Source organism: Ambystoma mexicanum, chromosome 8 (genome assembly GCF_040938575.1).
Source record: "Ambystoma mexicanum isolate Mex_15411 chromosome 8, UKY_AmexF1_1, whole genome shotgun sequence".
In the NCBI taxonomy this organism is placed as follows: Eukaryota; Metazoa; Chordata; class Amphibia; order Caudata; family Ambystomatidae; genus Ambystoma; species Ambystoma mexicanum.
This window is the reverse complement of record NC_090929.1, coordinates 1183953383-1183967310: the sequence shown is the minus strand read 5'-3', so window position 1 is coordinate 1183967310 and position 13928 is coordinate 1183953383. Positions and strand designations below refer to the sequence as shown.

Sequence of the window (13928 nt, the reverse complement as noted above, 5' to 3'; positions counted from 1 at the left end):
GTGATTGAAGTCGTATGATGGCATACCAGACAACACAGAAAGCAATTTCCATGTAAAAAAAAACTAAATTGTTGGCTTTGCCAATGTTTTTATTTTTGTGTGCCTTCTTTCACATATCAAACTTTCGTTCAACTCTGGAATGTCATTTTAGTTTGGGCTATGAGGTCAAAATTAACTGCTATATTGGAATACAGGTAGGGGGGAAATGACATGTGAGGAGGGATATCCAGCGTGTGGGTGTTGTTTGGTATATACCCAACCATTGACTGCCCATTCCAACCCACTCCTTGCCCCTGCTTACCCAAAACACATCCCCCTGGGATCTCTTTGAATTTGCTGATGAGTAGTAAAATCAAGCTTTACCCTGCCAGTGCTTTTCTAAGCAGCTTTAATCACTTAATTGCAGCTGTAAATGGCTACTTATGTAATACAAACTTCTTAACCAAGTTTGCCTTCGGCCACTTGATTGATATATGTCCCTTGCAATTATGACATGTTAAAAGCAAGTATTTCCAAAGCCAATAGATTGGGCTTGAGGTATTAGATAGACATTTGCCCGGTACTGCAATCATACGTCCAGGTAATCACTCCATTATTCAGCTGTTGCAAACGTATGGCTTTGTAGTACCTCTAAATGCCAATGTTTGTTTCCCTAACATGCATGGTTTAAAGGCATGAGTGTGTTTTCTAATGTAGGCCATTTATCCACAACTTCGTGTACGTGTGTGCAACAGCACACGCTGGGGTTAATGTTCGCCAGGGCGTTGCAAAAAAAAGTCGTCAATACAGCTTTTGCACATGTTTTTTACGTTCTGTCGTATTTTCATTGATTGTTATGGTGAAGTGAGGGCAGAGTTGATTACGGCTTCTGCGACTCAATCCGCTCTGCCATGAAAAGCCGCATGAATTACCGCTGGCGTCTGATTTTCCGGCTGACTTTTATGCATTGGCTTCCTATAGTATCTGCCTGGTATTTACAACTGCTAAAAGCAGGTGCATTCCAAAGGAATCTTATGTAATCGCTGCTTGCAATGCATGGTTAAATAGCGGGCGTCGGTTACACAGTCTGCCATAGTACGTGAGCAAATAAGGCGTAAAGGCAAGTGTGCCTGCTTTGTCACGCTTTTGCACTTTTTAGTGCCAACAATGGACAGTGCACAGAGGAGGCCATTTTGAAATTAAGTGCAAACGTAGCACATCACCTCCATGCAATTTAAGAGGCCCTAGACAGTGACCCATGACTGGAATTTGCAACTTCATTTTCCTATATGCCCTAGTTTAGGAAGTACCACCTGCGCAAGAGCAACAGATAACTAGCTCACCTGTGGGAGCATGCCAGGAAAAATGCCCACCTACGCCCCAACAACGGAAGGCATTTAATGCTCAAACCAGCCCGGACTTAGTGGAGCAGTTGGTCCTCTGCGATTCAAGGTGAGATCCGAATGCACCACCACAAGCAAGAGCAGCAGCAGGTAACAAGCTCGCTGAATCCTTGAGTTGAGGATGTCCACGGCGCTGCCTGCCTGCCTTCCAGCGGCCTCAGCTAGCTAAGCTCTAGTGTCAACATACCATTGTTACACGGAAACTGCAATGACCAAGAAGGTGAATTAAAAACATCAACACACACCCAAATGCACCACAACAAAGAGTTCATGTTAAATTGTCTGTTTATTATCATAACCTGAGCATACGTGATCCACCTTTTGACATCCAGGATCTCATTAGCAGAAGTGAGCTCATTTGGCCACGCAAACACCTGCTGTTTATAGTCTCAATCCCTGAAATGCTGTGCTTGACCGCACCTGCGCTCCTTCCATACTTCCAGGTCCCAGTCTATTCCTTGTAGCTGTATAGCTTGTTTTCTTTCTTCTGATTGGCTTCTTTATATTCTCCAACCCTTCACTTTATGTCTCCTCACCTACTTCACTTCTCTGCTTTCCTTCACTTCCTGCTTCTCTTTTATTTCCCGCCACTATTACCTAAGACTTACATTTCCCGCTAGGGACTTCATTACAACTTCTCAAACAAGTCATGATTCGAGTCCGCCAAAGCGGGCTGATAATTAAACGTACATTCGGAATGACATCAATTTCTAAGATCCGCCCATAATTGAATGTAACCTAATGCATTCATTTTTTTGATAAACTACACACACACAAACCAATTCTTGTGAGGGTTGGGCACTCATATTATTTTTTTCTTCTTCTCTGTATCTCTGATTCACAATAAATAGAAAAAATATTTAAGTAAAATAAATACAAATATAAGTGCAGCTCTCAATGCAGATAACTCACATTATAGATAGTCTCTTAATTTATATATATATATATATATATATATATATATATACATATATATAAAAAATGTACATCAATGGGTTATTTTATACCACAAAATCTGGCAGCAAATAAATAGAGCTTTACAAAAGCTAAAATATACCTTATGAAAATATCCAGTCCTTAGTTTGTAAAAAACTAATTGCCAAGGCCCAAATATTTTCTAGCACTCCTGTGGTACTGCGGGTGGGAAGTTCCCCACCAATGCTGCCAATACCCATAGCTGCTTCCCACAGTGTTGGCATATTTGGGGTTACACTACAGCTCGCATCTGCTCATTGTGGTTTATGGATGCACTGACTATCACCACTTCATAAATAAAGTTAGACAGTAAGTGCTGGAGCTCAAAAATAAGTGGCAGTGCTGAGCCCTGGCAAGCACCCCCACAACTTAAGCACTGAACCCATCACACACTTTGGATGGCGTGTCTTTGGAATGTTCGATGCGCGCAGCAGAGACCTGCTCTGACTGTGAGGAGGTCTCGGTGCATTCTTTGGGCAACAGAGTCATAGTGCAACGAGTGCGGGGTGGGCAGCGTTACTGCCCCCCTCAGTTCGGACGCATTCTCCTATGAAAAGCCATTCGAAACACGGGTTCTCTTGGTCGGCGTGGTCGGACACTTGCCTTGTGTTTTCGCTTCATAGAGATGCGCAAGTAGTGTTATTCCTCCGACACAGTCTGGCTCAATCCTTGGAGTGACTGTCGCGAAATGTCCCCCACAGCTTGTCCCAGTGGGTGAAGTATGGCGCGTAGTTGGACCTGAAGGTCAGATGGTGCAGGTCATGGTGGGGTGCCCCCCCGCACAGGCCGAAGGGCACCAGTCTGTGGACGGACCAGGGCAGGTCGTAGCCCGAGTGATCCTCCACGGAGAGCCAGATGTTGGTCACGAAGAACGCCATTTCAGTCAGAGGGTGGCAGCGCAGCACCATTGGACAGGCCCCGGCGAAGAGCCCCAGCGAGAGCGTCTCCCAGGCGCTCGAGTAGTGCGTGCTCAGGGCGAACGTGGACGTGTGCTTGTGGTGAAACTTGTGGAAAGTCTTGTACAGCCAGGGCACGCGGTGGTGCACCAAATGCCAGACGAAGTACTGGAAATCGAAGAGTAGCAGACAGGCCACGACATCCAGTATCATCGCCGACAGCCCCGGAGCCACCAGGGGCAAGTGCACGGGTCTCCAGTACCAATGGGCCAGCGTCACTGGGAAGATGAACACCACGTGGTTGTAAATCGTCTGCAGCAAACAGCACAGCAGCACCTCGGCGCTGGGGCTGCTCTGCGGCTGGATTTTGAGCTTCCTCAAAGCCGGCACCAACGTGGACACCAGATCCAGAGCCATGAACGGGATGCAGAAGAGGACATAGGCTGTGAAGGAGAACAGCACTGGGAAAAGTGGGGATCGCATCCAGCCCTCCTGGTCCCGCACCATGTCCCAGAACGGCTGCAGAAATGGGGCGTCCTGCACCCCGCTCAGCGCCGCCTGGCCCAGCAGGGGAAAGCCGAGCTCCTGCTGCCCGCTGTAGTTCATCTTGGAAGTTAAGTGACTGTCCCCCACTCTGCGTTCTTTTATAGTTTATATTATCCCTCCCACTCCTCACGGCTCACTAGAGTATAGGGGGCGTGGGGAGGGGACGTTAATTGTATACTTCGGGAAAAATACTTTCATTTCCTCCTTGAGATTTCGGGGAATTACCAAAACCCGCCTCTATCGCCCACATCATGACCATTTTCGTTTGGCAGGCAGTGCTGGATTCAGATCCAAATAGTGCCGTGATGGGAAATTCCCACTACTTTGTAAGAAGATGCTGCCAGCGCCACACAGGGGGTGAAGACAGTACTACACCCAAAGCATGACAGAAGAATTGTATTTCTCGTACATGTTTATTTCGCATTCCTTTTCTTCGCATGATGAGCATTTGGTTAGAATGATTTACGAATGGGCTACAGATGTCTACGCAAATATGCTGCTCGAATTGACTAAGTGTAGTATTACTCGAGCGGACCTGTCCCCGGACAGTAATGGAAGTGTAAAAAAGCACTCTGGGAACCCACCTCCATTGGTGGGTGATGCGGGCGAAGTAGGGGTACATTCAAGGCATGAAAGTTATAGGTTTATAAAAAGCCTCTGTTCTATGGAGGTGATTTGAGATGTGCACACATCACATTCAAGACAATATAAATGCTGCAGTGACATTTTGAGCAAATCCTTCAACTACTAGCGTGCAAAGTAATGTTAGCTTAACATAACCTCTTCTGGAGTTTATAAGTAAGATATGAAGACTGAAAAAAACACACGCATTAAAGGGTTTAAATGAAAATAAAATAAACAGATAAACTGGAGCAGAGCTCTTTTCGCAGCATTTTTTCTCCACTTTCTGGGATTCAAGAAAGCTGATCACTGCAGGTGCTGCCACAGGCTTTTGGGTTACTATGCCCTGGAGAGACTATTTTTGGAAGGTTGCAGATCCATAGAAAGCCATCCCAATGCATGCTGTGGGGTGCATTTAAAGCCCCCAAACAGAAGCCCCTTTCACATAAATGGCAGGATTTTAAACACTGAAACAAAAACGGCCTGGCCTTTGTTTTGTTTTTCAAGTAAAATTAAGGAGCCATGTGGAATTACCAATGGATAAGCAGCATTATAATTAATTTACAAAAGAAGGAGGAACCAAAGATCCCTGTCACATGGAAAACAGGATTTTTAAACATTGTAAACAAAAACGGCCTGCACATGTGTGTGCAAATAAAAACGGTTTGAAAAAGTAAATGTGAAAACAAATATCACTACTCACAGAAAGTTGTCAGGAAAACAAAACCTGATGTGCGGGTTGACCAAAAGCAATGTATATTATGTTTCACCTACTGAAACTCCATTGACATTTGAAGAGCCACTTTGACTTCAGGGAAAACATCATCCAAAGGCACACTCTTTTGCGGGCTGTTGGAAAAACTTTACAAGGTAAACTCCCACTCTCAGCCTGGATGTCACATCTCCCATCTAATGCCCGACCGCAATACAATTCCCTGCTAAAGGTGTCAAAATTCAGTGTTCTCCAGACCTGCTTGCTCTGAAAGCATGGACTTCAAGAAAAAGTCACCCGTGGCTGGAGCATGGCTAATATGTGTGAAAATGGGGGCACCGACTTCAAAGAGCAAGCTTCCAACACAAAGCCGATTGATTAAAAAAAACTGTGGGCACAGGCTGACCCAGTGAAAACAAATGGGCGGAAGGCAGGAGTCAGGGCCATTTGTCCCACATGAAGATTCACAATTAATTTAAAAGGGCAATTATCATTTAGGCCTTTTTCTCAGCCATCAAAAGGTGGATGGATTTCATCTATGTACCATTTTTTATGTAATTTCCAGGCGATTTTGGGGATAAAAAATGTATCCTTGCGTGACTCATGGATCTGTAATGGCTATCTTAGAACTGTTTCTGGCTGATCTGAACATGTTCTAAATGTTAAGTTACTTGCATTTATATAGCGCCTTATGTACCATTAGTATGGTCTGAAGTCGCCGGTATGTGAGAGTTGGTGAGCGGGTGGAAAATGGAATTAGGGATATGCTTAATAACTGACATATTCATAACTGTTGTGCTTTTTATGGCAGAAAGATGCCACATGTCCATGCTACATGTAACATATTTTGTGGTCTTCTTATCTAATGCCCCAGGATTAGCTGTAACAGAAAATATGTTTAGTATGGCAGTTGGTAGAAAAATTATGAAGTTTTGATACATAACTCGTTTTTGCCAAAAACTTGAAAGGAGAACAAAGGGCAATGGCAAATGGGAATTGCCATATGTTGCTCCAGACCCCTAAAAAAATCCTGACTTGGAGGCTGGATTTTGGTGGAGAGAGAAGGGTAACTGTCCAATCCTAGTAGCAGAGATTATTGCAGGGTACTTCCCAAAGATTATACAATTGGTGTTATCATTGTTGCTATATAAGGGGAACTGCACTAGGACAGAGAGACAGAAAAAAGAGAAAAAGGAAGACAGGAACAGACAGACAAGAGACATACCATCAGGAAGGCTGCTGAAATTTACCATCTGACCGCTGTAAGGAGAACCAGAGGAGGTTGCTGACAGTGCACATGGGTGGAGCTGTCTTTTTCTCGGAAGGCCTCAAAGCTGAATGGGTCCGATGGTTGAGAGCAGGGGGCCATCTTTGCGAGTGGAGTGACCAGACCCCTTCCCTATCTTTCCAGAGTGTCCTGAGATGCAGCTGGCATTTCTGAACCTTAAACAGAGGCTTGCTGTGTAAGTAGAACTGAGACCTGGGAAACCAAAAGGTCAGGGAGTCTGCTTGCCTGGAATCCTTTCCCTTTATAGTGGGTGGAGGGGGGGTCGTGGGGGAAAATCGGTGTAGATCCTTAGCCTATTTAACCAAAAATATTAATTAATTAATTCCCCATTTGGCAGAACACTATGCGTTGTATTTTGATAAAATTTGAAATTAACAAAGCTCGCTTCCCAGTGTGTGCTGAAAACTATAGCCTATACATGAATTGGACAATCCTTTTTGTCCAGCTGACCCCGACTTCTTAAGGAAGAGGGGTGGCTTTGTTCTTAAATCAGTCCAACCTTTTTATCCAATGTCCCCAACACAGGCCTTTCAGTAAGGGGGAGGGGGTTCTAAAATCCAAATCTCTCCAAAGCATTCCAATGTTTCTGTCTGACTTCCCAACATAGACCAAAGCAAGGAGGTGGGGGTCTGAAAAACAAAGAAATACATAAATCTGTCTTTATTTTAAACCAAAAGTGTGGGGGAAATTATAATCGCCATATGTATTTATTTTACCAATCTTGAAATCCTACTGCTACCCTTTTTAAGCTGCAGGACAATCTAAATTGCATAACATTACATAAGTGTGTTTGTTATTGATCAGTGTAAGTATTTTGTGAAATGAAAATTGCAGAAAGTGAAGAATTGCGATTGTGTGTTTTTTTAACTCACTTTTGTGATTTATTTATGCTGAGAGAAGTGGATTGTGTTGTGCCACAGACAAAGTGGTTTTGACCTTTTCAAATTTCTATTACTTCTAATTTATATAAATATCAATATATTTCCTGTACGCCAGCCTGGTTCTTGGCTCATTGTTAGCTCAGGGGAGAGGGATCCAAAAGGCATGATATGTGTCTGAGACAGTGCTAAAAAAAAATAATCTGTTAAACAGTTTGTTGCATAACCACGTGAGTGGGGAGGGAAGGAACTCCCCATGTTGAGGGTGGCTTCTCAATAAACTGTTACACATTGGGCGCTCGTCTGGGATTTAGCTTCCTATTCCTGACCCATGATAAGTACAATGTGACAGTCTATTCATTTTGATGCAATTGCATTAAGGTAGAGGGAAAGTCATCTTTATTTTGTTAAAGTGCAGCTAGGATTTGAATCCTGAGTTCCCGGGAGGTATATAGGTAAAACAATTAAGTGTGTAAGAATTAATTTGAGTGAGGAAATCAAGCAGGAACAGGCTGATTTTGCCCCTGCATAAATAAAGTTTTATTAAAGTGCAAAAAGCTAAATGTGAAAATGACAACTGTACAAATTGGGGAAGCCAGGGAACATATGCTAACTAAATTATTTCTCAAATGAGAATGGGTTGAGGAGGATGCAGGAAACTGGCAAACCAGAATTGTGCGGGAGATTACCTCAGTAAGCAATGATATTTGGCTTGAAGCCGGAATCTTGCACAAAGCACTTGAAGCATTTTATATGACCACAACTGTTCGTGATGAACAGATACATATTTCTCAGCTAACTGCTCAGTTATATTTTCATTTGTTTTTAGTGGAAGAGCATTCACAAAATAGTGAGGCTAGTAGGATGAATCAGGCTGGAAGCCTATCACAGGCCCAGGATCTTGTTCAACAAATCAAAGCTGAATTAAAAACACTGCAGCAAGAGAGTGCAGAGCGTGAAACACCGTTTTTTGCACTGAAAAATGCACACAAAGAGTGTACAAAATCTGAGCGCATTGCAACACAAACTACATGACCAGGCTGCTCATAACAGAGTCTTTTTGGAGGTCATTATCAAATTCCAATCAGAAATAAAACAATTTAAAACTGAAAATAGTCAATTAAATATCTAAGGGGCTGATTCACAAAATTACTTTGATCAGGTACATCAGCAGTTAGGTACTCTGAAACAACAGAGGATGCAGTTGGCTCAGGAAAAATACCTCTTGAATCAGGATAACAGTGTCCTATTACAGAGGATAAATCAGTTGGAAATGGAGGTAGAAAAGGAACAGTCAGGTTCTCAGGAACTGGCCAGAATTAGAGAAGGAATGAATGAGCTGTACAGCGAGTGAGGCAAATAGAAGCTGAACTATTAGAGGCAGCAAAATATAGGTATTAACAAGCGAAAAAGATTAGTCTCCTGAAGTAAAAGTGCCTTGAATGTGTGAGGGAAAATGAATCACTTCAGCATGAGGTGCAGCAAACAAAGGATTGGTTAGTAGCACAAAGCAGGGTGCATGAGATTAATTAGGCCTTAATGTCAGAATTAAAAAGCCAGCTCTTTGACTACCAACAGCAAATAAATAGAGACACATGTGTGAGAGCCTCACCAAGGAAATCGAAAATTATAAAAAGGATCTGAGGCACCCTGACCAATCAGGATATGGGACAGGTTCCACTGATCAAGGTGAGGTGCCCTTCCCAACAGGGGTCTCATGCCAGTCATTTACTGTCATGATCTCTGCTTCCAAAAGGTCAGGGTTTTCCCAACTCCCTTGGAAGCAGATCCATAACCCAGGTTCAGAGTGCCCACCAGTCCCAATTGGGACCTTTTGGACCCAGTCCTGGCGCCAGTGGCACCAGGCTCATAAATATGCCCAGTCCCAGCGCTGGAAGCGCCGGGCTCATAATGCTTGGGTGGACTTACCTGCAGCAGAGCATGCTGCTTACTTGCCTGCCAGTTGAGCCTCTGATCCTCTTCTGTTTGGAACTACTTTTCCTGTTGGGTGGGGCAGGAGCCACTCCCTAGATTCAGAACACTGGAACTCTTCTGGAAAGCAGGAACTCTTTTCTTACCTAGGCGTGGATGTGGAAGGAGACACCTAAGCACTACAGGAGGCTATTTAAACCACACCCGATGGATGAATCTTGCTTTGCGTTATTCTGCATCCTCTGCAGCAGAACGCTCATCGTGTCTTCTGCATCTGATCCTGGGCCTAAGGAAAAAGGCTTACCATCCTGAATCCAGTCTTCAGCAACACCTATAAAGACAAGAAAGAACAGGTTAGCATTACGGTCTTCAGTGACAGCTCTTCACTTACCTGGTCCATCGGCTGTCACCAACGCCTCGCGCTGCATTCCGGCATCTGAAAGACAAAGGCTTACCTACTCTTCGTGCGCTCCGGAGGTCTTCACACTGCATTCCGGCATCTGAAAGACAAAAGCTTACCAACTCTTCGCACGCTCCGGAGGCCTTCGGCGCTGCATCCCGCATCTGAAAGACAAAACAAGGTGCGTTTAAAGACATTGGGGAACTTTAATACTCACGTGCCATTACTCCTTTCCACATCTAACCCAGTGGGTATTCCGGCACCCTGCAGCCGCTCTGAACTTGTACCTGCAAAATAAAAAGACAGTTAGAGCGCATCGTGAAGCAGGCAACAAGCGCTTACTTACGTGCTTCCAGGCGCTTCTATTCATCACACGGGCTCCATCTTCAACTCACTTCAGCCCGTCATCCGCCATCGCCGGAACCCTGCAAAACAAGAAACATCATTACTAAAGACTTTAAAGACATTAGAATTACTCGAAACTTACCGTTCGTGCAGTAAACGATGGACAGCAGTCCTCTGAAGTCAAGAGGCCTGCTCCCCTTATCCAGTGAAGAAACTGGTTACAGCACCCTGCCCCGAGGCAGATGGAGAGCACGGCGTTCACTTACCTAAGGTGAGAGCGTTAACCTTTGGGGTTCTACAGGAGAAGAGAAAGGGAAGAAGAGAGAGACATTCAATAACCCAGTTCCTTAATCCCATATTTTCTATCTGCAGACATCTTACCCTTCGAGTCAGACATACAGTGCACAGAGGTCCAGCCCAAAGAGCCAGCCGTGTGTTACACATCACCTTTGAAGATACGGTATACGCCCAGTCAAGACCGGCGCCTCTACGGGAATCAGGTGAGCGTTACAGAACGCAAAGCCTACCACAAAACTCCCGTCCAGGCGCTATGGAAACCTCGGATACCGACCAGCTAGCCCAGTTACTTGGGGAACTAAGGGCAGAAGTGCATGCAGCCCGTCAGGAAACGAACGCTCTAAGAAGGGAACTGATTATTTCCAAGGAGCGAACAGATGATCTCGCTAGACAATTGCTACATCCACAAGCCGGACAGACCCCGTTACCCGCATCTGGGGGAAATCTTCCTTCTACATCCTCTATGAATCCAGTGCAGATCAACCTACCTGGGAATGTACCTCTGGCTCCGCCCGAACGATTTTCTGGTGACCCAAAGAGGTTTGCAGTATTTATCAATCAGTGCCGGTTGCATTTCTTATGCCGGCCAGCAGCCTTTCCAACTGATCAAGCTAAAGTAGCTTTCGTGCTTTCGTACCTTAGTGGCAATGCGGCAGACTGGTCGATCCCTCTAGTAAATCAAGATGATCCGGTCCTCCATGATTTTCAAGCTTTTCAGCTCAGTATGGAAAAACTGTTTGCAAGACATTCACAGGGGCAGGCCTTGGACAATGAGCTTCTTTCGTTGCGACAAGGTAATCAAGACCTTTTGGCTTATATTGCGTCTTTCAACAGACTGATAGTGGAAACTCAATGGCCTGAGGACAAAAGGATTATGCTGTTTTATAGAGGTCTACGTGGAGAGCTCAAAGATGTGTTAGCCCAAGTAGTGAATCCCCCACAAGATTGTTCGGACTATATAGACTTAGTCGTTCAAATAGATCACAGACTGCAGAACAGGAAGGCCGATCGTTCCAAGTTTGATGCTCGAGTATTTTGCAAACCGCCAACTCCTTCCAAAGGAGTAGACTCCGGGGAACCCATGCAAATAGGGGGTCTGAAAGGTCCTCTAACACAAAAGGAGCGGGAAAGGAGAAAACAGTTGCAATTATGCCTCTATTGCGGAAACTAAGGGCACTTTCTTCGAGACTGTCCGGTGAAACCTGCCAAGAAGGCAGTAGGAGCTGCAGTTACCAAAGTTACAAACTCTGAGCAGGGAAACAACCTCGCCCGACAAGAATAGAGGTCCTCTTGCCGAGCGTGAAAACCAGTTCCGTGACCTCGCATTTCGTGATACCTATGGTCCTCATTAGCCCTGATAATCCGGATCGATTACATGCAATTGAAGCTTACGTCGACAGCGGTGCCATCGGCAATTATGTGGATCATGAAATGGTTTTGAGGATGAATCTAACTCTTTGTCCCAAGGCTGTAAAGGACGTCATTACTACGGTGGATGGTACGGAGATAGCCTCCGGGCCAGTAACGCATACCACTCAAGAGGTGACGCTAGTAAGTCAAGATGGACACCATGAGAAGATCGTGTTCGATGTGATCAAGGCCCCTCAGTTTCAGATTATTCTAGGAATACCTTTGTTAGAGAAACACAATCCTCTGATCGATTGGCGAGCAAGAACGGTCCAGTTTCCAGAATGTGTCTCTACTTGTCACCCTCCACCTGGTGTTGCACTGGCAGCAATTTCTTCAGAGACTCCCCAGTTACCTCCCGAATACCTAGAATACCAAGATGTTTTCCGGAAGGATCAGGCTAACTCTCTACCTCCTCATAGGTCTTATGACTGCCAGATAGACCTGATACCTGGATCTACTCCTCCTTGTAGTAGAATTTATGCCCTCACCGAGCCTGAGAACCTTCACCTTCGACAATACCTGGATCAATACCTGGCAAATGGGTTTATTCGTCCTTCCAAGTCCCCTGCTTCTTCAGCTTTGTTCTTCGTTCCAAAAAAGGAAGGAGACCTTAGAACTTGTATAGATTATCGCTCCCTGAACCAGATCACCGTTAAGAATAGATATCCGTTACCTTTGATCCCTGAACTCCTGGACCAAGTCAGAAAAGCATGCATATATACAAAGCTGGATCTTAGAGGAGCTTACCACTTGGTACGAGTAAAAGAGGGCGATGAATGGAAGACAGCTTTCCGCACCAAGTATGGGCTATTTGAATATCAGGAGTCTGGCAGAGTCTGAGGAGTGACCAGGAGTGTTCAGTGACTCTTCGCTTTCTACTGCTGCTGTGGGAGTGTCTCCAGCTTAAAAACTGCCTCTCCCCGCGGAGCGGGCGCGGAGTCTGGCAGAGTCTGAGGAGTGACCAGGAGTGTTCAGTGACTCTTCGCTTTCTACTGCTGCTGTGGGAGTGTCTCCAGCTTAAAAACTGCCTCTCCCCGCGGAGCGGGCGCGGAGTCTGGCAGAGTCTGAGGAGTCCGAGGAAGTCCGTGGAAGCCGGGGTGCGGCTATAGACTCCCCTGGCCTCTTGCTTACAGTACCCATCCCCGTACTCATCTCCGCTTCAGTCCCTGCCATAATGCGAACAAGCGCTCTTATGGCTCTGGAGAAAGGAAAGATCGTGAGTAACGCTGTAAAGACCCGAGCCCAAAGAAAGCGTGTGCGCGAACCGGCGTGCCCTGACTCCGAACATTCATGGCTTTCAGCGGAGTCCTCGGAGGCGCTCCACACACCTGTCTCTGTTGTCTCTGTTGTCACAGTTGTCTCTGACTGCATACAGTCCAAGAACCAAGATGAGCGTCTGACGCAGCCAGCCGCGAACTCGACATCTACGCCTAGCGACAACGACAACGACAACGATGAAAAGATAGTAAGTGATTGTGTGGTTACTACTTCACGAGTGGATCGAGTTCTTCTTCCTCAGTCCTGGCAAATGGGAGGTGCGGCAGAGGTATTGGGGGCTGAGAGAGTGGCTGTGGTACCTGCTCTACAGTCGGCTACTGACAGTGTTATTGCCCAGCCCAGCTCTACAAAAATGATCCCACCCCAGGCTTTCACATCCCGCTCCCCGCATCAAAGTAAAAGTGATGTGATCCTTGACAAGTGCGCTAGTTCACATGAAGTACAGTCCATTCCGATGATTATGCTTGAATCGGCCCTAACACACGGCCCTTTTGATTTTCCAGCCAGTACTGCATTAAATGACATGAGTTCAACGCTTTACGACCCTGCTACCACGCAAACGCCTTCTTGTCAACTCACTGGTGCGAGGCCCGGAGCCCAGGTGCTCCATGTGATTACCGGTGATTGCGATGCAGTAGATGCTCGAACACAAATAGAAGCAAGCAATGGTTCCCCACGCACACGATTCTACAGTGCACATGAGAAGTTGCTACCTTCGCCAGTGTTTCCACTAAACACGCTGTACGAAAGTAGTGCGCCTGACATAGCGCTCACACCCAACGAAGTGTTCAACCCGGTTCAAAAATTGGACTCACAATCCTTTGCTTGTGATTCCCTTGCAAATGCTGAGGGAGTGAGGGTGCTGATTCCACAAGAAAAAGACCCAATTAACCGCAGAAACTCCCTAGAAGTGGTTAATAAACTTTTAATGGACCTTAAGCACTTGAACAAAAGCAGGTTGAATAACT

The 13928-nt window shown here is 45.5% G+C and overlaps 1 protein-coding gene across 1 annotated transcript; it reads right to left on the bottom strand.

Moving 5' to 3' along the window:
- Positions 1-1649: 1649 nt before the first annotated feature.
- CH25H (cholesterol 25-hydroxylase) lies at positions 1650-3921 on the bottom strand. The gene has a single exon (XM_069611264.1). The coding sequence runs from the start codon at positions 3857-3859 to the stop codon at positions 3020-3022; it is 840 nt and encodes a 279-aa protein (XP_069467365.1). The 5' UTR covers positions 3860-3921; the 3' UTR covers positions 1650-3019.
- Positions 3922-13928: the final 10007 nt, after the last annotated feature.

Coding starts and splice junctions, on each gene's coding strand:
- CH25H (XM_069611264.1), bottom strand. CDS start 3,859: ATGAACTACAGCGGGCAGCAGGAGCTCGGCTTTCCCCTGCTGGGCCAG.